This window comes from Choloepus didactylus, chromosome 11 (genome assembly GCF_015220235.1).
Source record: "Choloepus didactylus isolate mChoDid1 chromosome 11, mChoDid1.pri, whole genome shotgun sequence".
Classification (NCBI taxonomy): Eukaryota; Metazoa; Chordata; class Mammalia; order Pilosa; family Megalonychidae; genus Choloepus; species Choloepus didactylus.
In genome coordinates, this window is record NC_051317.1 from 24,295,723 (window position 1) to 24,321,397 (window position 25,675).

Genomic DNA, 25,675 nt, shown 5'->3' on the forward strand with positions numbered 1-25,675 from the left:
GGCACCGCCCGGCCACTCTGTGCATCCCACCCACCCCTGTCTGGGCCCTGCCTGGGCTGCTGTCACCAGGGACCCTGCTCAGTTGTCTCCTCAGGGTGAATAGACCTCTGGCACTGAGTGGGTGCTGGCCAGCTAAAATTGAGTGTAAATTTCGGAAAAAGCATATGTGAAAATTAAAATTAATTGATGTATTTTAAGACACATATATCTTGCTTATTCTTGATGCATAATCCCTTCTGTTTCTCCGTAATTGTTCTGGTTTGCTAAAGCTGCCAGAATGCAACATTCCAGAAATGGATTGGCCTTTATAAAATGTATTTATTAGATTACAGATTTATAGCTCTAAGGCCATAAAAGTGTCCAAACTAAGGAATCAACAAGAGGATACCTTTACTGGAGAACTGCCAGTGGCATCCAGGACACCTCTGTCAGCTGGGAAGGCATGTGGTTGGCATCTGCTAGTCCTTTGCTCCTGGGTTGTGTTGCTTTCAGCTTCTGATTCCAGTGGCTTCTCTCTAATCATCTGTGGGTTCTCACATAGCTTCTCCAGGGCAGACTCCGGGCCACATCTCTTAGCTTAGCATCTCCAAACGTCCTTCTATCTGCATCTCCAAGTGTCTGGGTTTATGTCTGCTCTGAGCTCTCTCCCTCTCTCCCTGAGCTCTCCTGAGGACTCCAGTAAACTAATTAAGACCCACCATGAATGGGCAGGGTCACATCTCCATGGAAACAATCTAATCAAAAGGTCCCACCCACAAGATTGGATTAGAAAAGCATGGCTTTTCTGGGGTACATAACAGATTCAAACCAGCAAGATAATTTAGCCATCTCTCTACAGTCTGCCCTCAGTGCATATTAATCTTTAATTTTAAACCAAGTTAATCAAGAAATGAACCACTATGTTTCCCTCTTGAACCTCCCACCGCTGCTGGTCCATCAGATGACCAGGGCCCACGGCTGTCCTGGTGCAGCTGAGAAAGGGAACGTGGAAAGAAAAGGCACTTACTCTTGTCCCTTTGCTTGCAGCTCTCCCGGCCGTTTTCTCCGTCCTTCCTTGCTTCCAAGTCCAGCAGGATTTGCCAAACCTTTCTGGCCCGAGGCAGAGAGGAGGTGGGGTGAGTGGGGTGGGGGTCGCCGCTGAGCTGCCAATGTTGGGTGGACACGCCCCCCGCCCACCGCCCAGCAAGGGGCATTTGCGTGGCTCTGGCTACTGGCCACAGCCGTGCTCAAGTCTGTATCGATGTGTACTTGCTTCACTTGAAGAAATTTTCAAGACGGCAAAGTTGACCTTCTTTATTTCATCCCCAGAAGATGTAAGAAAATTTTTAAAATAGTACTTTTTCTTGAAAAAAAAAAAAAAAGCCTAAATGGAATTAGTAACTACAAATTATAGTCAGTCTTTAGAGTTATGTTAATACTTAACCAAATCAACAAGGATTAGAATTGTGACATAATCTTACCTGTATTATTTTTCCTTGTTTATTATTTGAAGTTTTATAAATTGTTACTGGCTCAGAAGGAATACAGTCTTGCAGCTATCTAGTGAATGTACTGTCTTTTATGACATTTTAGTCTATTTACCTTTTTAAAATATGCCTTGAATAACATTTGGCATATAGTAGGTGCCCAATAAGTATTTATTGAATTAGTTAAATGAAGAGGGGTAACAGTCTTCAGTAACTGTTGTCCCTTAAAGTGGTAGAAATACGTTTGTGCTTACACTGGCTGAGAGGATATTCACTCCAAGTTGCCTCTGGAATGACTATCTGGTGTGACTCGTCAGATACCCAGATGACGTGTCCTTACCTTCCTGTCACCTCTGCTTTGCTCTGCGCTGCATGGCAGTCACTGGTCACTTCAGGAATGTCCCCAGCCGCAGGGGGCTGAGCATTCCCACGGGAACCTTTGGAAGGCCAAGGCAGAGTATGAGTCCAGAGCACCCCTACAAAACGGGCACACTTGGCTTGGGGGCCTTGGCTCAGATACGCCGAGAGGCCTGGTTGCGCCGGCAAGGGCCACATCCCAGCGGGCAGATGGCAGGAGCTGCGCAGGCTGGTGGCCGCTGCTGCCCAGGAGGGTTGGCTGCAAAGTGCTCGTCGGGAGAAACGGATTTCCAGCTGGAGCAGGCGTCCGCCAGCGCCCGAGGCCAGGAAGGCGGGTGCATGGATGAGGCTGCATCTGACTTGTACGACCTTCTCACCGAGCTCCAGGTTCATCCTTTAAAAATGCTCTGAGATTCAGTTGTAGGAAATTTCCCTGGTTCTCAGTTTTAACAGGTTTCCCGGAAGGTGAGGGTGAAGGGTCTGCTGAACTGCGTTTCTGCAACTGCAAGGCTGCGTGAGCTCAGCATTTGCCCCGCCCCGTGTCGTTTGTGGCCACCTCCCCATTTCCCTAAGTGTACTGTACCCCTCTTGTCTGTTAACATACAGCCTGAAGGGATGAGTTTCTGTCTGTCCAGAGGAAGCCGACCAGGGCTTGCAGGTGATCTCCAGCCCCGGAGGAGAGAGTGGCTGGGCCCCCCTCGTTCTTCATGAGGTTGCCCACCCTTCGGCTTGGACTTGGTGAGCAGAACCGAGACAGCGCCAAGGGGGGCTGGGACCTGCGCTACACCTGCGTGTGGCCGTGGGTGCACTTCTCGCCTTACTTGGGACTTTTCTTTGTGTCAACTTTAAAATGACTTGCAAGTTTACCAGTTGGACACTTCTTAAAAGCATATCTGTGGACTATTTGATGTGCTTTATTTTTATAACAAATATTTAAAAATATTTCAATAAAAAGTTTTCACGTCACCTAGACCTCATGCATGACTTGCCGAGCAGGACTCTGGCCCTCCCAGGCTGGTGGAGGGAGCCTCTTTGTCCAGTCCGACTGGACTCTGGCCATGGCCTGGGCCCTGAGTGGTCTCCAGCTGGGGACAGGCAGGGAGCTAGCCCTCCACCTTGGGTCCCCCACACCTCTGCCCCACCCACCAGCCTCACCCCTAGCTCCACCCTGGAAGACCCTCCAAATTGGACTCCCCAGACTGACCCCTCCACTCCTTTTTTCACTTTGTAAAGAAATAATCTTAAAATGCAAATTGTCATGTCACCTGCTCAAAGCCCTTCAGTACCCCCCACGGTTCTGGGGATTTTGGCCACTGTCCTCGGCCCCCCGGCTCTGGTGACCTCCTCACCTCCTTTTCCAGCCTCAGGTCCACTCCCCTGTCCTGTGTGGGCATCTGGAGGCCGTGCCCATGCCTTTGCCCACTGCCCCCGTCCTCCTTCCCTGAGACCCTCTGGACGACATGTTCCACAGCTCTGACCACTGCTCGCAGTGCTGCATCAAGCGATGGTTTGGTGTCTGTTCTGCAGGGGGGACCTTCTCCGTTCCCTCCCCGGTGCGTCCCAGTGCCGAGAGCCCGGGCAGCACTTGGGCTCCATGCTCTTGTCGAATAAGCTCTCCACACTGACAGAAGGCCCAGCATGTAAACGCAGAGCACAAGTCTGTGTCAATAAATTCCCTTAAATGCGAGAGCAATGTCTGTTTACGGCTCCCTGCATTCTCCTTAATATGAGCTCCCAAATCATTTATAGACAAAGTTTGCATCAAAAACACCTTGAAAACTTTTTAATGGAATTGGTCAATAGTTTCAGGAGAGTGGTGCTGGGGCCTCCCTGCCCAGACGCTCCCAACAGCAAATCTGGGGGCAGAGGGAGACATTTTAAGGCACATAATTTTGTGATTTTAAAATCACACAAAGTTTGACTGAGATTATGTTCACAAAATCAACATATACATGTTTCTCCACTCATAACTTAAAGCACATTTTAATTCCAGTTTCAATGAAATTCCTTTAAAATTCCTTTTACAGCAGCTCAATGGTACACAGAATGTTGAAAACTGTAACAAAATTATTTTCAAGAAAATACAGAAGTGAGAAATAGTGATTTCTTAAATTTGTGTAACTTGAGAGTTTACCACAAAGTAGGACACAGTTCAGTATTAAATAAATAGGAATTCTTTCCTAATAAACGTTACAACAGTTTTCCTAAGGAAATACATTCACAAGACTTGTTTCCAGTCTGCTTTGCAAGAACGACCAACAGCCAGTGCTCTCATTTACAAGCTGTATCCACGGAGCTGGGGTTTATAACTGCTCAGATGGAAGGAAACACACTGGACTCTTACGCCTGTGAAATGTGGGGAAGGAAACCACATCTTCCACTAAGTGAGGTTTCCTCGTCCGGAACTTCTGTTCCCTTACGGTTGTGCTGAACCTGTGAAATTCACATAAACTGAGAAAAATCTGCGTGTCCGCCTGGGAGAACGCCAGAGACACGGTGGCCCAACACTCATCAGTCAAGTCAGGGTGTGTTGAACGGATTAACCACTTGGCAGTTGCACTTTTAATTCCCTGGCCCTTTAGTGTCTGGTGCGGGTGGGGGGGCTCCCAGGACCCCCGCGCCGTCCCTGACACACCTCGGACCCTGCGGCCGGAGGCGCCCCGCGGTCCCGGGCAGGGGAGGCGTGCGGGCGGCTGAAATCCGGCTGCTGCCCGGGCTCCGCGGCGCCCCCCGACTCTGCTCCTGGCCCTGGGGGGGTCGCCGCGGAGGGTGCTCCCCCCAGCCCCCGGAAGACCCTACTGCAGTGCGGGCGACCGGGGGTGCCTCCAGCCCCGGGGCCCTGAGCCCTTCTCAGCGAGCGGACAAGGTGCGTTTTCCTAAATCCCACCGCGGAGCGCCGCAGCCCGGCTGGGAGTTCCCCGCTGGGATCACAACTGGGCGGATTTTGTTGTATAGATAATGGCTGGATTTTGTGTTCGGAAGAGAGTTGATTAAAATGGTTGCAAAATGTGGAGAACACCTACCGAAATCCAAACGTGACTGCCCTTGATCTTAGGTGAGCTAGTGATGACAAATAATGAGAAACTCTGGATTCCTTGAACAAACCCTCTTCAATCAGTGATAAAGACTCTCGGCAGCCAGAAATCATAAAGAGGGTTCTGTGTTGGTACACAAATTCCAGTAACTCTTCCCTTTTACTTTCATTTTTCAATAATAACGCTCTGAACAGAAAATTGTAGACTGTTTTTGATCAAGGATTCAATGTGCAATATTAATACAAACAACTCCTTCTTACCTATAACTGCTTCGAGAAAATAAACGGTCGCAATAAAATTGGTTATAAAACAAATGAATAATTTCATTTTCCTGAGCAAAGAGCTTGAGAGTCTAGTTTGCTTTGGAGTGTCCTTAAATCCACCATCCCTTTAATCCTTCATTTTATCTTCCTCAAACTAAAAACAGGCGGCGTCCTGGTGGCTCGGGGGTCAGTTGGGGACGGACCCTTCAGGGCTCCGCGCCAGCTCGGCCTCGCCCACGCCTGCCCGACGGCTCTCCCCCAGAAAGGCCCAGGCAGAGCGGGCTCGCTCCACGGGAAGGAGCGGGCTCTGTTCAGGACCATGTCCCTGAGACCCGGGGGAGGGGTCCGTGCCACGGCAGCCCGGGGGCCGCATCCTCTCGCCACCCCGCGGCGCTCCCAGGTCAGCAGCGTCCGCGGGCAGCGCCTGCACCAGATCCTCCTCGTGCTGCGGTTCAGTGGTGCCAGAGGAAGCGCCCCGGCCCCCTGACCTAATTACAAACCGGGCCTCTTGGTTTTAAACGAAAGTTGCTTGTTAATCCGGGTAGACGTCCCCACCCTTCCCTGTTCCGCCCCAATTCCGTCTGCTGGGGAGCAGGCACGTCCTGCCCAGCAGCCAGCCCGGACGATCTGCAGGGGCCTCGTGGCAGGTGGAACGTCGGGGCCAGACACCTGGCCTCCGGGTGAGACCGCCCTGAGAGCGCGGTGCACGCGCTGCGGTGCAGACGCGGGGCAGGTGCTCCAGGAGCGCAAACGGAGGAGAGCGAGGACGCTTCTGCGGGCGCTCGCGGTCTGTGCGACGCCGGGTGGGGGGCCCGGAGGCAGCCGTAGCATCTGCAGGGCCCTGTCCGCGCAGCCCCGGCGGCTCCCGCGCCCAGGCCCTGGACGGCTCGGAGGGCCCTGGGACCTGAGTCCTGGTGGCAAAGCGCCCGGGACGCGGAAGGGGATTCCCCGGGGAGCCGGGAGCGCGGTCCCGCCAGCCGGCCTGGTCTCCCGCGAGGCCGTCCGGGGGTCTCCGGGTCCGCTGGCGCCCCACTGCCGCCCCTACAGCGGCGTCTCCTCCTGCTCCAGCGCGTGCGGCGGCGCGTGGCACGACGGCGGCAGCGACGCGAGCTTGAGCAGTGCAGGGCGGCGGCGCGCGCGGGGCCGCCTGAACGAGCGCCGGCTGTGGCAACGACGGCGTGCCGCAGCGGAACGCGCATGCGCGCCCGGCAGCCGCCCCCGCCGCTCGGAGGCCGGCCCCGCCCCCGGGTCGCGTCGGACGCCTCGACGGGCGCGGGCTCCGCGAGCGCGGGCTCGGCGGGCGGGGCGGGGGCCGGGGCTCGGGGCTCGCGGCCGCAGGGGGCGGGCGGGGGCCCCTACGAGGGCGGGGGGCGGCCCTTGGCGCGGGGACGAGCGTCCGGTCAGCGGCACGTCGGATCCCGTGTCACCTGCGGAAGGACACGGCGTGAGGGTCGCGGCGCCGGCCTGGTGGTCCCGGCCCGGGGCCCGACCGAGTGTTGGCGCCCTCAGCGCGGGGCTGCTCCGGCGCTGCCGGGTCCTCCCGAGGCCGCGGGCGGCCCGGCCCTGGGTGGCCCTGACGAGTCGCGCCTGCCCCAGGGTGGGTGCCTCGGCTGCGCGGCCCGCGGCGCCCCGCGCTGAAGGCGACACCCGGGGAGGGGAGCAGGAGGCTGAGAGGCGGCAGCGGCGACAGGCGCGGGGAGCGAAGCGCGGGCGAGGCCGTCCTCTCTCGGCGCAGCCCTCGGGGGGAAGGCGGGCTCCTTGCAAAGAAAACACCCGCCCCAGGCCGTGCAGACGGGCGCGCCCGCCTCTCCGCGGGCGAGGAAGGGCCTGTGCTGCGCCAGCGGGCTCCGCTTGCACCCCTCAGGTCAGGCTGTCCGAAAGGAGAAACAACTTGTTCCTGCTTCCTTTTAAAGGAGCGGGAAATCGGACCTGAGCCCGACGTGGGCCCACCTACGTCGGAGAGAGAGGCTCCGCTGCGTGTTTCCTCCACGGTGGCAGCCTCCTCCTTGCCCAGCAGTCACCCAGGGGAAACGTGAAAGGAAACCAAAACCCTGCCGGGCTGGGGCGGAACCCTTCGCCCAGGCTGGGACAGGCAGCTCCGTCAGTCGGCGCCCAGGGCCAGGGCCAGGGGCGCCGCGCCCCTTCCCTTTCTCCTGCTGCTGCGCTGCCCTCTGCTCTGCCCCTCCCCTTCCCCCTCCTCTCCCCCCTTCTCCCCCTCTTCTCCTCTCCCTTCTCCTGCCCTTTCCTCTCCTCCCCCCTCCTCCTTTCCTCTCTCCTCCTCTCCCCCCCCTCCTCTCCTCTCCCCCCCTCCTCTCCTCTCCCCCCCTCCCCTCCCCTCCCCTCCCCCTCCTCTCCCCTCCCCCTCCTCTCCTCTCCCCTCCCCCTCCTCTCCCCTCCCCCTCCTCTCCCCCCCTCCTCTCCTCTCCCCTCCCCCTCCTCTCCCCCCTCCTCTCCTCTCCCCTCCCCCTCCTCTCCCCCCCCTCCTCTCCTCTCTTCTCCCTCCTCTCCTCTCTTCTCCCTCCTCTCCTCTCTTCTCCCTCCTCTCCTCTCCCTCCTCTCCTCTCCCTCCTCTCCCCTCCCCCTCCTCTCCTCTCCCCTCCCCCTCCTCTCCTCCCCCCTCCTCCCCTTCCCCTCCTCTCCTCCCCCTCCTTTCCTCTCTCCTCCTCTCCCCTCCCCCTCCTCTCCCCCTCCCCTCCCCCTCCTCTCCCCTCCCCCTCCTCTCCTCTCCCCTCCCCTCCTCTCCTCTCCTCTCCCCTCCCCCTCCTCTCCTCTCCTCTCCCTCCTCTCCTCTCCTCTCCCTCCTCTCCTCTCCTCTCCCTCCTCTCCCTCCTCTCCTCTCCTCTCCCTCCTCTCCTTCCTCTCCCTCCTCTCCTCTCCTCTCCCTCCTCTCCTCTCCTCTCCCTCCTCTCCTCTCCTCTCCCTCCTCTCCTCTCCTCTCCCTCCTCTCCCTCCTCTCCCCTCCCCCTCCCCTCCCCTCCCCCTCCCCTCCTCTCCCCTCCCCCTCCCCTCCTCTCCCCTCCCCCTCCTCTCCTCTCCTCTCCTCTCCCCTCCCCCTCCTCTCCTCTCCCCCTCCTCTCCTCTCCTGAGCTGGGAGGGTACCTCCCCACAGGCCCCGCAGGAAGGGGGCACCAGCAAGAGGAGCCGGCGGCTAGGTGGCCCCGGCCCTGGCAGAGCCCCACTGTCCCGCGCCTGCCTTCCTCTCCGTGAGAGGGTTCAGGGCTGCTTCCCTCCCGGAAGTGCTTCTGTCACCTGGACTTTTCCGGCCCCTTAGGGGGAAAACCAGACGTCTCCCTCCTTCCCAGGCGGCCCCTGCGCTCAGCTCTGCTATCCCCTGGACTCCCGGGTTCGGTTCAGAGGCTGCATGAGCTTCACAACTCGTTTGGACTGACTTGTGCTCGCGCCAGCAACCTCAAGTAAATTCCCCAAGACCACGCGCTCCCGCCGGGGTCCTACGGCTTAGCAGGGAAGCAGGGGGTCCTGGGCGCCTCTGCGGGGCGGCCGGGCGGGAGCAGGCAGCAGGCTCCCCGGACGGGAGAGGTTTCCTGCGGAAAGAAGGCGGCAGGAGCGCGGAGTCCGTCCCGGACAGAGAGAGGTGGGAGAGCGCCTAGGAGAGGCGGGGGAGAGACGCGTTAGGGGCTCGTTACATGTCCGTGGACTCGGGCCGCTCCAGCGGGCTGTCGGCCAGCAGAAAGGAGTCCACCGACTTGATGCTGAGGCGGAAGGGCGCCAGGCGGCGGAACCCGCCCGGGGAGCCCGGCAGCTGCACCCGCGCCCTCTGGGACGGCGCCACCGTCTCCTCCGGGCACAGCCAGGGCGGCACCTTGGTGAAGATGCTCGGGTCCTCGTCCGGGGAGAACACGGGGTTGTCAACGCCTAAGGAGAGAGGGCAGCGGCTGAAACACTGCGGGGCGCCCCTTGGCCAGACCCGGAGGCACCGGCGCGGTTACCTGCAAGGTGCGGCTCAGTGTGTCTCCGTCCAGGCGTGCGCCCGGACGCACTACGGCAGGAACAGCGCGCAGGACCCCGGCCTGTCCCGGCCGAGCAGGGGGTCGCGGGAGCGGGTGGGATGCGGCGCCGGCCACTGCCGCACCTCCACTCCAGCCACGTGGCCCTGCGCTCAGCCCGGGCTCCCCTCGCCCTGCCTGCGCCTCCCCCACCCCGGCCGCTCACCTGCCGAGTCCGTCGCGGTGTCTTGTGTGACGCCAGCGAGGAATTCGATCCCCCCACTCATGTCCTCAGCACCGTAGTCGTGGGCCTCCTCAGGGTCCGAAAGTTCCAAATCTGGGGGTGGGTGGGTGTGTGTGTGTGTGACAAGATGGAACACGTTCTGGGGCCTGAAGCCCCCAAGTTAACGCTGCGGCCACCCTGGAAAGGGCACCGTAGGGTCCCTTGGGGGTTGCCGGTGCAACTGGGGGTCCAGTGGGTGGCGGTTGCCCCTTTTGCCCTCCCCACCAGCCCCCCGAGTCGGGTCCATCCAGGGCGCACAGGAGCGCTGGTGAGGGGAAGGGTCGCCCGGAAGGACAGCTCTCCGCACCTCGGGCCCCGCTCCCCGTGACTGCCGCCACCGAGGCTCCCCCCACGGCCCTGACCGCTACCTTTCTCCTTGATGGTGAAGTTATGCACCGGACTCTCGGTGGGCAGTTTCCCGTTGGGGATGCTGCTGTTTCTCTGAGAAGCAAAATGAAACCGTTTACAGACACCAATGCAGCACAGACGGGGCCTGAGCCTTCCAGCAGGCATCCCCCCTCAGCGGGGTGGACTCGGGCGGGCAAGTCCTGTTCTGGGTGTCCTTGGCTTGAGTTGGCACCGTCCACTCTCCCCTTCCTGGGCCCCTGGCCCTGGCGGGGCGAGGCCATCAAGGAGGCGCCGTGGTGTTTCCATGACTGCCCCCCCGGGCTGGGCTCACACCCTGCGCTGCCCGCAGCCCCTGCCCTCTCACCCGCTTCTGGGCCCGCTCCCGCTTGTAGAGCTTGGCCGCCTTCTTGGTCTGGTTTATCCCCAGCTTGGCTGACTTGAAGGACTCCAGGCGTTTCCGCATGGTCCTGTGGAAGATCTCCTTGTCCTGCTTTTCATCCTCATTTGGAGTCAGCTTGTGTCGACTGTAGAGATGTTTGTACTGCAGCAGGGAAGGAGGCCCGAGCAGTTACCGCGGCCCATGAGGCCAGGGCACACATCAGAGTCGTTCAGAACAGCTCCCAGGATGGGACCCCCAGAGGGGACCCCCGCTGCAGCCCCAGCCCAGCCCAGCCCGTCCCAACCCCGGACCTGCAGGCGTGTCTGCCCACCCCGAGGATGGAGCCCTGGGCATCTGGGGAGGGGGATCCTGGGGAGGGGGATCCTGGGGCGGGAGCCCCAGCACCCACCTCCTGCCGCGGCTTGTACAGGTACTGCTGCAGCGTGTGGTGCGTGACCACGTCCTCCGTGTCGCGGATGCTCCGCCGCCGCTGCTCCAGCGACTGCATGTCCAGGCACACGGCGCTCATATTCTCTCTCCTGGGAGGGACAGGCCTCAGTGTCCCCCAGAAGCCACGCCAGCTGCCCCATCCCCACTGCTCTGCCCCGCTGGCCCCCTCTCCTGCTTTGGTTGGCAGCACCCAGCCACAAGGCCTTCCCAGGCTGCCCACCAGGGTCACCCCCAGGGTCCCCGCCCCTTTCTGCGGCCACACTCACGCAGCTCCCCACAGTCAGGACACCACACACAGGGACTCTGAACAAACACAGGGGAGCCAAGGCCTACCCTCGGCTCTCGGTACACAGAGGGGTACCAGAGGGGCACCAGAGGGGCTCCTTGCCCAGGTCAGGAGGCCCAAAAGCCGGGGCCAGAAGGGGCCTCGGGGTGGGGGGGGCAGATGCAGGTCAGCCTGTGGGTCCTTGGCAAGCTGCTGCCTGAATCAGTCCCTCTCCCTTCCCTCCCCCCTGTATCCCTCCCTTCCCCACCACCCTTCTTTCCTGCAGTAATGCAGATGCAAACATGTATTTGCTCACTGGCCTACAGCCTGGACCTGCAGGCGTGTCTGCCCAACCCGAGGACAGAGCCCTGGGAATCTGGGGAGGGGGGCCCTGGGGTGTCCCCCCAATCTCTGCCACACCCTGTGGGGTCCAAGCCAGGACCCCACACTTTCCCCATTTGTGACCTCAACTGCCCTGAGATGTCCTCTGGCATCTGTCCAGAGGCCCCTGCTGACCAGGGGTGATCAGGAGGCCTGGGAGGGCTGGACAGGAGGTACCAGCCAGGGAAGACCCCTGCCCATCCGCAGCCTCCAGGGTCCTGGTGAGGGGCACCCAGGGTAGCTGTGGTACATGGGCTCACGCACAGCAGGTAGGAGACAGAGGCCTCCACCACTGAGGGCCGCGGTGTGTTGAAGTCCACGTTGACCATGTTGTCGGTACTCGGGGAGCGGATGAAGGCCAGGGACCCCCGGCGCTCGCCCTGAGGGGAGAAACACCCCGTCAGCCACGCGGGGGCAGGTGAGCCAGCGGACAGGGCACAGCACATGGGCTTCCTGCCCCCTCTTCCTCAGAGGTCCTGGAGCTCTGGGCACCCGGAGGCAGAGATGGCGGAGATGAGCAAGGGAGGCCCTGCCCACACCAAACCAAGTGATGGGTCTGCAACCCAGAAAATCCTCGCAGCTGGGCCCAGCCAGAGGCAGAGATGCTGGAAGCCGCAAGGTGCTGAGCTTTTAAGGCTCCGCATAGGCCACAGCGACAGGGTGGTCAGTTAGTACTTATAAGGAAACTTCACATGGCATCTCCATATGAAGGAGACAAAACCTTCAAAGCATGTTCAAATAGTACAGAAGAAAGAAGAAAAATCTCAAATCAGTAACCCAAACTCACACCTGGAAAAACTAGAAAAAAAAGGAGCAAACTAAATCCAAAGTGAGTAGAAGGAAGCTGGCAAGGAGATAAAGAAAAACAGAATAGAAAAACAATAGAATCAACAAAACCAAAAGTTGGTACTTTGAAAAGATCAATAAAATTGGCAAATCTTTAGCTAGATGGATTAAAAAAAAAAGTCAGATATGAAAGGTGGGAAATTACTACTAACAGTACAGAAATAAAAGATTATAAGGGGATACTATGAACAACCATATGCCAACATATTAGATAATCTAGATGAAGTGGACAAATTCCTGGAAAAACACACATTACCTAAGCTGGCTCAAGAAGAAACAGACCTCAACAGAACAATAACAAGTACAGAGACTAAGTCTGTCATCAGAAACCTCCCAACAAAGAAATGTCCAGGACAAGGCTGCACTGGTGAATATTACCAAACATTCAAAGAAGAATTAACATGACTCCTTCTCAGAATTTTCCAAAAAACTGAAGAGAAGAGAACACTTCCTAACTCATTCTATGAAGTTGCATCACCCTCACATCAAAGCCAACAAGGATACCACAAGAAAAAAACAAACAACAACAACAACAAAACAAACTATAGACTGCAAAAAAGGCATCTGACAAAATCCAGCATCCTTTCATGATAAAAACACATAGAAAACTAGGAATAGGAGGAAACTTCCTGAACATGATAAAGGGCAAAAGTGAAAAAAATGCACAGCTAACATCGTACTCAATGGTGAAAGATGGAAAGCTTTCCCTCAAAGATCAGGAACAAGATGAGGTTGCTTGTTTTCACCACTGCTATTCTACCCAGAACAATGAAGCAAGAAAAAGAAATAAAAGGCCCCTAGATTAGAAAGGAAGAAGTAAAACTATCCCTATTCATAGCTGACATGATCCCATATATACAATATCACAAAGTATGACAGCAAAGCTATAGGAGGTGATAAATAAGTTCAACAAAGTGGTGGAATATAAGATCGACACACAAAAATTAGTGTTTCTGTTTGCCAGCAACAAATGCTTTGAAAAAGAAACAAACACAACAACACTATTTACAATAGAAACTAAAAGAATAAATCTAGGAAAAAATTAAACCAAGAATGTAAAGGACTTGAACACAGAAAACTACAAATAATTGCTGAAATAAACTAAAGAAAACCTAAATAAGTGGAAAGTATCCCATGCTCATGTATTGGAAGACTTAATCTTCTTAAGAAATCAATTCTATGCAACATGATTTACAGATTCAGCACAATCCCAGTCAAAATTGCAACAGTCATCTTTGCAGAAATGGAAAAGCTAATCATCAACTTCATATTGAAGGGTAAGAGACCCCGAATAGCCAAAAAATCTTGAAAAAGAAGAACAAAGTTGGAAGACTCAGACTTCCTGATTTCAAAACATATTACAAAGCCGTAGTGATCAAAACAGTGTGGTGTTGGCACAAAGACAGACATACAGACTAATGGAAAAATATGTGTCATGCAAACAACAATCACAAGGTAGCTGGTGACACTGATAACAGATGGAGTAGACTTTAAAACAAAAAAGGTTAATAGAAATAAAGAGGGACATTTCACAAGTATAGAAGTATTAATCAATCAGGAAGATATAGCAACTATAAACACAATGCACCTAACAACAGAACACAAAATATATGAAGCAAAAACTACCAGAAATGAATGGAGATATAGAAAATTCATCAATAATAGTTGGAAACTTCAATACCCCTCTCAATAATAACTAGGTAGAAGATCAACAAGCTCTAAATGCCTATGTTAAAAAGGAAGAAACAAATCAAATTAAAATCTAACCTTCTACCTTAAGATGATGGAAAAAGAAGAGCAAACTAAACCTAAAGCAAGCAGGATTAGAGCAGAAATTAATGATATGGAGAATTTTTTAAAATAATGAAAATCAATGACCCCAAAGGCTGGTTATTTGAAAAGATCAACAAAATTGGTTAACCTTTAGCTAAGGTTGTCCAAGAATTAAAAATAAAAGAAAGAAAAGTACAACTGACCTTACAGAAATAGAAAAAGTAAAGGGAATACCATGAACAATTTTATGCTACATTAGTTAACTTTGATGAAATACTCAAATTCTGAATGGGCATATAAGAAAGAAAGTAATCAAATCTGTCATCAAAAAACTACCCACATAGTAAAGTCCAGGCCCAGATGGCTTCACTGCTGAATTCTACCAAATATTTAAAGAAGAATATCAGTGTTTTTTTTTTTACAAACTCTTCCAAAACATTAGAAGAAGAGGGAATACTTCCCAACTCACTCCATGAAGCCACTATCACCCTAACACGAAAACCAGATAAATACATCACTAGTTTTCTTATAAAGGGGGATGCAAAAATTTGTAAGAAGATAGTGAACTGAATCCAGCATCATATAAAAAGAATTATACACCATGACCATGTGAGATTTATCACAGGAATTCATGGTTGGTTTAACATCCAAAAAACAATTAATATAATACACTATATGAATAGAATAAAAAAACAGAAATCACGTGATCATCTTAATAGATGTAGAAAAAACATTTCACAAAATCCAACACCCATTCGTGATAAAAACACTCAAGAAACTAGGAATAGAAGGGAACTTCCTCAATATGATTATGAGCAACTCCAAAAACTCACAGCTAACATCTACTTAATGATAAGACCAGATGCTTTCCCCTCAGCTGTCTGCTCTAGGTACTTCTGTTCAATTTTGTACTGGAGGTTCCAGCCAGGGCAATTAAACAAGAGAAAGAAAAGAAAAGAAAAGAAAAGGCATGCAGATTAGAAAGGAAGAAATAAAACTATCTCCATTTGCAGGTGACATGATCCTATAATAGAAAATCATAAAGAATCCACTAAAAGCCTATTAAAACTAGTAAGTTTAGCAAGGTTGCAGGATACAAGATTAATATAGAAAAATCAACTGTAATGAAATAAGTTAGACACAGAGGGCAGATACTGTATGATCCACGTACATGATATAGCTAGAATATGTGCCCTCACAGAGACAGAGAGTCCAGGTTGCCAGGTCAGAGGGCAGGGAGAATGGGGAGTTAATGCATAAAGGGTACAGGGTTTGGGTGATGGGGACATTCAATAATGGGTGGGGCTGACACTGCGAGTGTGTGAGCCCCCTCCCCTGCCAATGGCATGCTTGGGAGAAGTTGAGATGGGAGAGCTTATGTTTTCTATAAGTTCCTGGAATCGAAAGAAGAGCAACTCAAGAGACAGTGATGATTAAATGCAATACATGATGCTGGATGAGATCTAATAATGGGAGGAGAAAAGGCTTAAAAGGACATTATTGGGACATATGGAAAAGTTGGGATAAAGTCTTTAAGTTTTATATTAGTATTAAATTTCTTGAAGTTGGTATCTGTACTTAATGTGGTTACAAAAGGGAATATCCTTGCTCTTAAGAAACGTACACGGAAGTGTTGTGTTCAAGGAGCCTGATACACACAACCTTCTCAAATGTTCCAAAAACAGATAAATAGATATACAGATGATAGCGATATATAAATAATAGATGATAGATAGATAGAATGATGTGGCAAATATGGAAAAATGTTAACATTGGTAGATCTGGGAATCTGGGGGAGGGTATGCTGGAGTTTTCTGTGTGGGTTTTGTATTATTTTTGTGGCTGTTCTGTAAATTTGAAATTATTTCAAAATAAAAATTAAAAAACAATTGTACTTTTATACACTTGCAATGAACAATCTGAGAATGATACTAAGAAAACAACTCTATTCACAGTAGGATTGAAAAGAATACTATACATAGGAATCAATTTAACAAATGAAGTACAAAACTTATTCTCTGAAAACTACAAAACTGTTGAAAGAAAAGAAGATCTAAATAAATGGCAAAATTTTCATGTTCATGAATCAGAAGACTTAATGCAACTAAGATGACAACACTCCCCAAGTTGAACTACAGAGTCAATGCAATCCCTATAAAAATCACAGCCAGCTTCTTTGTAGAAGTTGACAGTCTGATACTAAAATTCACATGGAATTGCAAAGGTCCCTGAATAGTCATAACAATCTTGAAAAATATTGGAGTTCAAGGATTCACACTTCCTGATTTCAAAACTTGCTATGAAGACAGTGTGGCACTGGTATAAGATCAATGGAATAGAGTTGTGAGTCCAGAAATATGCTCATGCATTTATGGCCAGCTGATTGTCAATACAGGTGCCAGGACGATTGAATGGGAATGAGTAACCTTTCCAACAAATGGTGCTGGGACAACTGGAGAGTGTGCAACATGCAAAACAATAAAGACGGATTCCTACCTCACACCATATATAAAAATTAACTAATTCCATCAAAAATCTGAATGTGAGAGCTTAAACTAAGACTCTTAGAAGATTTAATGATAAATCTTCATGACTTCAGACTTGGTGGTGGGCTCTTAGATATGACACCAAAAGATGAATAACAAAAGAAACAGAAGTTAAATCAGACTTCATCAAAATTAAAAACTTTCAGGAATCAAGGGACATCAAGAAAGTAAAAAGACAACCCACAAAATTGGAGAAAATATTTGCAAATCATATATTGATAAGGGACTTGTACCTAGAATACATGAAGAACTTATACAACTCAATAATAAAAAGAAGATGCAATTAAAAAATGGGCAAAAGGCTGGAATAGATGTTTCTCCAAAGAAGTACACAAATGGTCAATAAGTACATGAAAAGATGATCGACATCAGTGATCATCAAGGAAACGCAAATCAAAACCACAAGAACATATTACTTCACACACACCAGGATGGTTAGAATTAAAACGTCAGATAATAACAAGTGTTGGTGAGGATGTAGAGAAATCAGAACCCTCGTATTCTGCTGATGTGAATGTTAAATTGGGCTGTGGTTTTGAAACACAGTCTGGCAGTTAATTAGATGGTTAAACATAGAGTACCACAGGTCCAGCAATTTCCCTCTTAGGGAGAAACAAAACATATGTCCACACAGACTTGCATGCAAATGTTTATAGCATCGTTCTTCATAATAACCATAAAGTAGAAACCCCAAATGTTTATCAGCTGAGGAACAAGTAAACAAAAAGTGGCATATCCACACAATGGAATAATATTCATAAAAGGAATCAAGGAATCAAGAAGTAATACATGCAATGACATGGATGAACCTTGAAAACATAGGAAGTGAAAGAAGCCAGTCACCAAAGACTGTGTGGCTATAAAATTCCCCCTTTATATGGAATGTCCAGAAGAGGCAAACCTATTCAGACTGAAAGGAGATTAGTGGTTGCCAGGGGGTTGGCGAAAGGAAGATGGAGTGTGGGAGCTAAGAGGCATGGAGTCTCTCTTTGGTAATGAAAGTGTTCTAAAATTGTGATATTGGTTGCAACTATCTGTGAATATAATAACAACCACTGAGTTGTACACTTTAAATGGGTGAATTGTATGGTATGTGAATTATGTCTCAATAAAGGTGCTAAAAAGAAAATAAATTAAATTAGTAAAAAGAAATCCATTTAGGATTAGGACTTCCATTTGTAAGAAGCCCTCGGTTACATCACATAGACTTTCTCGCGGTCTTGTTGCACACTTTTTGAACTTATCCAAGGGTTGTTTAAAACTGCCAAGTGGCTGGCAGCAGCCAGCACTTATTCCCTTATTCCTAAAGGGTGCACCCCTCAACTCCATTTCATTTAAGCCACACCCAGTCTGATTACCAGTCTCTGGAGAGCTTCCTCTCCTACCTGGTCAACCTGAGGTGTCTGGGGCACCAGGGAGCTGAGCAGGTGCAGGAGCATCCTCCTCACCTGGCACAGTCCTGTCCAGGTGCAAGTGCCACGTTCATCCCGCAGGAGGTGGGAGGCACCATGGCTGCATTCCCCTTGATGAGTCTACATGTTTGTGAGCATGCCTATGTGTGCACATGTACTGCCTGTGTGCATATGTGTGCATTATTGCATGTAGGTATGTGTGGGGCGCATGCATGCATGTGTGCATTTGTTGCATGCACAGAGCCACGCACGTTAACATGTGCATATGGATGTGCATCTGCATGTGCACACATGCATGCAGGTGTATCCATTTGGATGTGTGTGTGTGCCTGCTGGGGCTGTGACTCCAGACCCTCCTACCTACTCTCTGTGCCCCTGTGCTCTCCTCTCCTGTGAGGGAAAAGAACAGAGGACCTGTTTTCAGATCTGTGTCCTATGGACTCATTGGGGTCTCTGCCTCAGTTTCCCATGAATGTGGGAGCTGTAATGCAACCTATTCTGGGACCGCCTTGGGGTGCCACCATGAACAGAGCATGTTGTCAAGAAGATAATGGAGCTGGGCTTTGAGGTGCAGACGGCTGCGAACGGGGAGCAGGGAAGAGGACTGAGCAGGGGCCAGGCTCCACACCCAGCTGCCCCTCCCGCCACTGCACCCTGCAAAGGGTTATAAACGAAATATTTTCCTGGTACCTCAGCCACGTAGCTAATCGCATCCTTCAAGTTGAGCTCATGGAAAACGTTCAGAATCCGGTCTCGTGACTTTTGGGCTGATTTTCGCATGAGGACTTTGCTGAGGAATTTCCTATCAAAGTTGGACCACCTGGGGAACAGACAGACAGCGATGCCAGACAGCGATGTCAGCCAGGACAGCACTCGGGGCAAGTACTGGAGTCCCTGCCTGGCCTGGGGAGAGATGGGGGGTTCCCTGGAAGAACCTTTCCAGCTTCCCGGACTCAAGATTGGGTACACGTCTCTGAGCAGCTGCCCTCGCCCTTTCCCCCCCAGTTTTTCTTTACTGAGCAGCCACCAAGATGTGCTCTAAGGTCATGGCAGTGGCCCTGAGCGTTCTGCCCATTCCATCTCCCCTGCCCTTCCCCAGTGCTCCCCCAGATGCCATTAGCATGTGGGCAAGAGTGTGGGTTCCATTTCCTTTAGTGCGATCCCGTAAACTACCACCTAATCCTCAGGGTTTTGGGGTGTCTAGGGCTGTCTCTGGGGCTCCAGCCGCCGTGACCAAAGGCTAGGAGAGAACAGATCCCACTGAACTCACATTAGAGAGAACTAAGCTGACTGGAAGGGAGAGGTTTTAATCAAACAGAACCAGAATGTTCAGGTCAGGAGAGGGGTGGTCGGGAGGAGCCAGAGTGAGGGTGAGCCGGGGGTGCCCAGCCTGCCCCCGAGACCTGACGGACATGCCAGGCAGCACGGGGTCCCAGGCCCCCCGACATAGTGTCAGCTGCACCCCAGGATCAAATGCCCCTTCCTCGTCCACAATTCCATCCTGCAGAGCAGTGATCACTCCGACGTTTCACTCAGGTGGGTGTTTTGGCTCCGAAGCTGCCGCTCATTGGAGCAGAAATGAGAGGCTCCGGGCGCGGCCAGTGGGCCAGGCGGGGTCCGCGCCTCTCCCCACCGGGAAGGAGTCGCAGCCGCCTCGAGGGCGCTCACCTGACTTTATTAAATAAACCACACCATCATTTTTCTGGGTAGTTTCCTCAACACTGAACTCATTATTTAATAAAACTGGAACCAATACATGTAGACTTTTAGGTGTTCTAATTATTAGATTATAGTTTTAAGTGTCAGATTTATTTTTAAGATAAAATACAACTTTCAGTTTTGTGGACAGAAAAAATTTTAACTATCGACTAGATGCTAACACAACTGTCCTCTGTTCACAGCATGAGGGGAAATGGAATATTTTCCTGATTTTCAATATCTGGGAAATTCAACAATTTTGAATTAATCTCCTACCCCCGGGAAGCGGCAGGGGTAGTGCAGCTCTGATCCGGGCGGGACCCGCTGGTAGCTGCGGAGTCTCCTCGGACCCCGGCCCCGCTCCTGCGGGCCCCCGACCCCCGGGCGCAGGCCGCCCCCGCGGGATTCCCCGCCAGACAGTTCCTGGGAGCTGGCGGCGAAGAGAGGGGCCCCGGTTACCCGGGAGACGGCGACGCCCACGGGGAGGACGGCGCAGCTGCCGCATCTCCTCTGCGGTCCGCTTAGGGGTGAGGGGGCCACTCACTTGTCTCGGAGGTAATTGTGTCCGATCTGCCCCGAAATGTCCTCGATGGCCGAGAGGATGTGGTCGAAAGCCTTTCCGGGGCAGAGAGGCCGGTCAGCCCCGCCCCGCCCCTCTCCAAGCCCCTCCCCGTCCCCTCTCGCCACGCCCACCCACATTGGCTCCGCCTCAATCCCCGCCCACCCCATCGCCCCGCCCCTCTTGGCACCGCCCTGGCCCCGCCCCCTCTCGGCCCCGCCGGCTCTCCCTGCACCACCCTGCCTTGCTCCTCCCTGCTCCTCGGCCCCGCCCTATTCCCTGCCTTGGCCCCGCCCCGCCCCTCCAGGCCCCGCCCCACCCCTAAGCCCCGCCCCCGCCCCTCACCCTGCCGTGCAGCTTCTCGTTGAGCTTGGGCTCGCGGTGCTCGCGCTTCTTCACCTTCAGCCACTGCACGAGGGGCTTGATGGTCAGACCCTGGGGGAGGGGCCTGGCTGAGCGCTGGGGGCCGAGACCCCCGCCCGCCCTCGCCCGGGTTCCTGCACCCGCCCACTGGGAGCCGCCCACTCCGTACCCAGGGACCCCGGCACGTCGGGGATCTTCCTGCAGGCCCTGCGCCCCGGGGCAGACCCCTCTGGGGCCCCAGACAAGTGGGGCGCGTTCCCTCATTACTCGTGTCTGCAGCCGAGTGACGCCGAGGAGGTGTGAACTGGGGCGAGCGTCCTCAGGACGAACTGGGCTGACTCCCCTGTGGGGCCGCAGGACAACCTACAGGACGGCCCCTCCGTGCTAAAATTACACAGTCCAATTATGGCCTGGAGCCTTCAGGGCCGGGTCGGAGAGGGCGGCGCACCCCGCTCCTGGGGGGGTCGGGCAGTCGGCCAGGAGCAGGCCAGGGGGCTGCCTGGGGGCGGCGCCGCTACCTGGAAGATGACGGTGAAGAACACCACAATGATGGTGGTGCTGACGAAGAGGTTCTTCTCCTTGACCTTTTGACCGTCCAGAAGGACCACCAGGGCGTAGGCCACGGCCCCCCGCAGGCCCCCATAGGACATGACCACCTGGTCGATGATCTCCAGCTGCACCATCCGGTACCGGTTCAGGACCCAGGTCTGCAGGACGACCCCTGCAGAGGCGACAGGGTGCTCAGCGGGGGCTCACCTGGGCATGGAGCACCTGGGCGCCAGCTTCACCTGGGCATGGAGCCACCTCCGCACAGCTTCACCTGGGTGCCACGGCACCCTCAGTCTCAGTCCCTGGAGGCTGCGGACCCCCAGGGAGCCCGGGGGAGGGACTGACGCTTCCCGAGTGTAAGTGGATTCTGAATCCACTCCCAGAGAACTGTGACAGGCTGGCAAGAGCAACTGCAAGGAAGTGACTGGGGACCCTCCGTTCTGGCAGTGGTGAGACCCCCGGCCGGCGGCCTGCTCCCAGCACAGACCAGAGGGAGAAAGCTTCCTCCTGCGGACCCGGGGCAGCCTGGGACCCCAGACCCAGCTTTTCCTGCAGGGGTGCACCCAGAGGCACAGCGGTTTCTGGGGCCTGAGCTGCTTCTCGGCAGCCACTGGGCACTTCAAGTGGCTCGAGGGGTGGGCACGGGCGGGGACCGGGTGCCCAGAGGTGACTTGGCTGGAGCTGCCACTGAAAGCTCTTTGTTGGGAGTGAAATGCCTCAGAGCGCGGGCGGGGGCCGCAGAGCAGTGCCAGGCTGACACCCCCCACCGCGGGACATTTCTCTGGCAGCCCTTTATCATGGTGGTCCTGGGCAGGCGGGGGCGGATGGGCTGGTCCCAAGGTCTCTCATTCTGTCCGGCCCCAGCACGTCCTCGGCCCACTGGGTCTGGGCAGGAGCACATGGTTTCACCCCTGAAAGGCTGGGGGCTCCATGGGGGAAGACGGCCCATGCCACCCGCCACTGCCCGAGGCCTTTTCTTGAGTGGCCGTGTCCAGGGCGAGTCAGTGTGAAGCCAAATGAGGAGGGGCCCACCCCCAGCCTCCCTCAGGGCCTGGAACATTCCACCTGCATCCTGGCACCCCTGCCAGGTGCACATCAAGCCATGCAAACGCCTGGACGTCCCACCGAGGGCGCCGAGAGGCTAAGAGAACCCGTCCCTGGGGAAGGAACCGCAATCCCAGCCCTGCACCCGGGACGTGACCTTATTTGGAAACAGAGTTGATGCAAACAGAGCGAGTTGAGTTAAAGGAGGCCGCGCTGGAGCAGGCGCTAGGCTTACACTGCTGTCCTCAGAGAGCAGGAGAACCAGGGAACCGGACACAGCGGACACAGGGCACAGAGGCCACGCAGTGGGGCGCAGCTGTGCTGCCGGCCAAGCATCGCCTCGGCCCCCCAGCCCAGATGGGAGGGACCCCTGCAGCCTCAGGGGCGAGCCCTGCCGGCGCCGTGGTTTGCACGTCTGGCCCCCGGCTCGTGGGAGGATAACTGTCCGCGGTTCCAGGCCATCCGTCCCATCTGTGGTCCCTGCTGGGGCGGCCCCAGGAGCCTGAGCTGCCAAAGGGCCCTCCCGCTCCCAAGGCTCAGCGCCTGGACCACCGCAGCCCCCGCCCCTACCGATGGCCCGGTACACGGAGATGAAGACCAGCGTCAGAAGCACGAAGGCCGTGTTCCACCTCCAGACGAGAGGGTCCACGGCCGAGATGCCGAGGAACATGAAGATGATGGTCTCCGCCCCGCTGGCCAGCATCTTCATGGTGTAGCGCACGGTGGTGGCCGACTGCTCCGAGATGTTGGCCTTCACGTACTTCTGGCAGCAGATGCCGCAGAAGGTGATCCTGCAGGCGTGGCGAGGTCATGAGCCGTGGGGACAGCCATGGACCTGCTCCCAGGATGGGCGTGCAAGGGACGGCCATGGACCTGCCTCAGGACGGGCACGCGGGGGACGGCCATGGACCTGCCTCAGGATGGGCACACGGGGGACAGCTATGGACCTGCCTCAGGACGGGTGTGCAGGGGACGGCCATGGACCTGCTCCCAGGACGGGCACGCGGGGGACGGCCATGGACCTGCTCCCAGGATGGGCACGCAGGGGACGGCCATGGACCTGCTCCCAGGACGGGCACGCGGGGGACGGCCATGGACCTGCCTCAGGACGGGCACGCGGGGGACGGCCATGGACCTGCTCCCAGGATGGGCGTGCAGGGGACGGCCATGGACCTGCCTCAGGACGGGCACGCGGGGTACAGCCATGACCTGCTCCCAGGACGGGCACACGGGGGACAGCTATGGACCTGCTCCCAGGATGGGCACGCGGGGGACGGCCATGGACCTGCTCCCAGGATGGGCACGCGGGGGACGGCCATGGACCTGCTCCCAGGACGGGCACACGGGGGACAGCTATGGACCTGCTCCCAGGATGGGCACGCGGGGGACGGCCATGGACCTGCTCCCAGGATGGGCGTGCAGGGGACGGCCATGGACCTGCCTCAGGACGGGCACGCGGGGTACAGCCATGGACCTGCTCCCAGGACGGGCACACGGGGGACAGCTATGGACCTGCTCCCAGGATGGGCACGCGGGGGACGGCCATGGACCTGCTCCCAGGATGGGCACGCAGGGGACGGCCATGGACCTGCTCCCAGGATGGGCACGCGGGGGACGGCCATGGACCTGCCTCAGGACGGGCACGCGGGGGCGACCGCCGTGACCTGCCCCCAGGACATGTACACCGGCTGGGAGCTGCCACCAGGCTCCCCAACCCTGGATCAATGACCACCCCACTGTCACCCTCCTCGGGGATCAGGACCTGCAGGCCCAGAGCTGTGAGCTGGGGTCCCAGCGCTGCCCGTGCACCCCCAGCTGTGGTCGAGGCCTCCGCCCCCGACACGCAGGTGACCCCTGTGCCCACGGCAGCACAGCCTAAGGGTCTATTCAGGAGCCTTTTGTGACCCAAATTAGAGTGGGCTGTTCCAGTCCTTGCTGAAGCCCAGTGCGCACTGTGGGGTCCGCCCTGTGGGGTCTAGGCAGCAGCCAGGACAGACGGACCACTGTGGCCCTCGAGGGACAGATGCTCGGGGAGGACACAGAGCCCAGGGGTGCTGGCCGTCCTTCCTGGCTCAGAGGCCCTGGGCCAGGCATGAGGACTGGGAAGGGGATGGACAAGTGGTTTCTGGAAATAACCTCCTTGAAACCTCAGGCCGAGAAGCCCCGTCCCCTCCCTGTCCTCAGGAATCCTCGTCCAGCGTGGCTCAGGGCAGGACGCTGCCGCCTAACAGGAAGCCCTTTCCCCAGCACGTCCAAAAAGGAAATTTCCCTCGGCCTCGGGCAGCGGTGAGGCAGGCTGGGAGACACGCTGCTAAAGCTGCACCGCTCGAACGGGAGGGGCGGCCCGTCCCAGCAGACTCCATGGGGGGCACAGCCCCGGCCTCCGACCCCCTCTGGACTGGGTGGGCTCTGTGTGGACTGCGCCAGCTCAGGGGTGTGAGCCCGCAGGAACCTTGTGGCCATCCGCATGGGCTGCCCGGAGCTGCGCACCGAGGGCACTTACGCCAGGATGGCCGACAGGGACAGCATCTCTGACGTGAGGTAGGACAGGTAGGAGATGACGAACACGAAGCCCGGCTCGATGATCCGCACGTGCTTGGTGAAGCGCGTCACCAGGGAGAGCAGGAAGGCGAAGAGGATCCCCACGAGCGTGCCGCCCAGGCTGACCACGAAGAAGGACACTGCAGGGGACACGCTGCTGAGCCACTGCCCTCTGAGGCCATGTGGAGAGACTGACGGACACGGCCACCCACGCCCCTGACAGATAGGACCTGCCAGCTACGCACCTACGCCCTTCACGCAGTCCACACCAGTCACATTGTCACTGCCCAGCGTCACGAAAGATTCAAACACGTTGTACAGGACCTGGGAGGACAGAGTCAGCAGGGCTGAAAATGGCTGGAAGGAAAATCATCTCCAGGCCATCACGGTCAACGGGATGACGGCCAAAAGTGGGCCAGCTAGTGGAATGCGTGAGGTGGGAGGACAATCTGGAAGGAACTAGAACCTTCTGAAGCAAAGCTGTCCCTTTCCTCCTCCTGGCAGATGGTGACCCCCACGAAGCCAGCCTGAAGTGTCTGAATTATCACTCTCATTTACCAAGACGAACCCAGTCTTCTTAAGCAACCCGGCCGTCAGGTGCACTGGGGTTGTGGAATCCCACCCCCTCTGGCCTTTGCATGTTGACATTTAAGCTCCATCCTGTCCAGACACAGAGATGAAAGCTCAGCAACCAGCCCCGCGTGGCTGCCGCTCCCCACGGGTGCTGGGACGGCTGTGTTTTCCCAGCCGAGCTCTCCATTGGGAGGGTGGGCCGGGCACGGGGTGGGGGGTGGGTGGCATCCTCCTGCCAGAAGGGCTGTCCTGGGGCTGCAGGCCCCTTGGGAAGGAACTTTTGCCCCCATTCTCCAAATCTGAGCTCTTCTCAAGGGGAGAGAGGGTCCCAAGGGCAGGGTGTTAATGTGAAAGGAAGTGGGCAGCCGGGGTTGGGGCTGCAAAGGCGGGCAGAGGGGCCCGGCCAGGGCTGTGGGGAGCGGCCTCAGCAAGGGCCTGCACCCCTCAGTGGGGCCCTTTCAGAAACGAGCCGAGAGGGGCTCCCCCACGCTGCAGAGGCCCAGGCACCGCCACGGCACGGCACCCGTGTGCCCTCGCAAGACCCCTGCACCGTGAGCCCCCGGCCCGGCCTCTGGGTGCTCCCCCAGCCCCCCAAGAACA

The 25,675-nt window shown here is 55.5% G+C and overlaps 1 protein-coding gene across 3 annotated transcripts in view; it reads right to left on the reverse strand.

Moving 5' to 3' along the window:
- Window positions 1–4,914: 4,914 nt before the first annotated feature.
- Window positions 4,915–25,675, reverse strand: part of SLC9A3 (solute carrier family 9 member A3) — a 55,216-nt gene continuing 34,455 nt past the window's right edge. The window contains exons 4-17 of one of the 3 annotated variants that reach the window (XM_037798986.1): window positions 24,748–24,826; window positions 24,465–24,642; window positions 22,532–22,752; window positions 20,887–21,089; window positions 20,351–20,440; window positions 19,991–20,061; window positions 18,439–18,568; window positions 11,436–11,551; window positions 10,485–10,614; window positions 10,061–10,237; window positions 9,717–9,789; window positions 9,292–9,402; window positions 8,766–8,994; window positions 6,406–6,548 (exon numbers count right to left, since the gene is read on the reverse strand). In XM_037798986.1, the coding sequence (XP_037654914.1) occupies window positions 6,545–6,548; window positions 8,766–8,994; window positions 9,292–9,402; window positions 9,717–9,789; window positions 10,061–10,237; window positions 10,485–10,614; window positions 11,436–11,551; window positions 18,439–18,568; window positions 19,991–20,061; window positions 20,351–20,440; window positions 20,887–21,089; window positions 22,532–22,752; window positions 24,465–24,642; window positions 24,748–24,826 (1,812 nt within the window). In that variant the 3' untranslated portion in view covers window positions 6,406–6,544. Of the gene's footprint in view, window positions 6,549–8,510; window positions 8,995–9,291; window positions 9,403–9,716; window positions 9,790–10,060; window positions 10,238–10,484; window positions 10,615–11,435; window positions 11,552–18,438; window positions 18,569–19,990; window positions 20,062–20,350; window positions 20,441–20,886; window positions 21,090–22,531; window positions 22,753–24,464; window positions 24,643–24,747; window positions 24,827–25,675 lie in introns of all 3 variants that reach the window. The other 2 variants (XR_005210919.1, XM_037798985.1) reach the window with 2 other exon arrangements.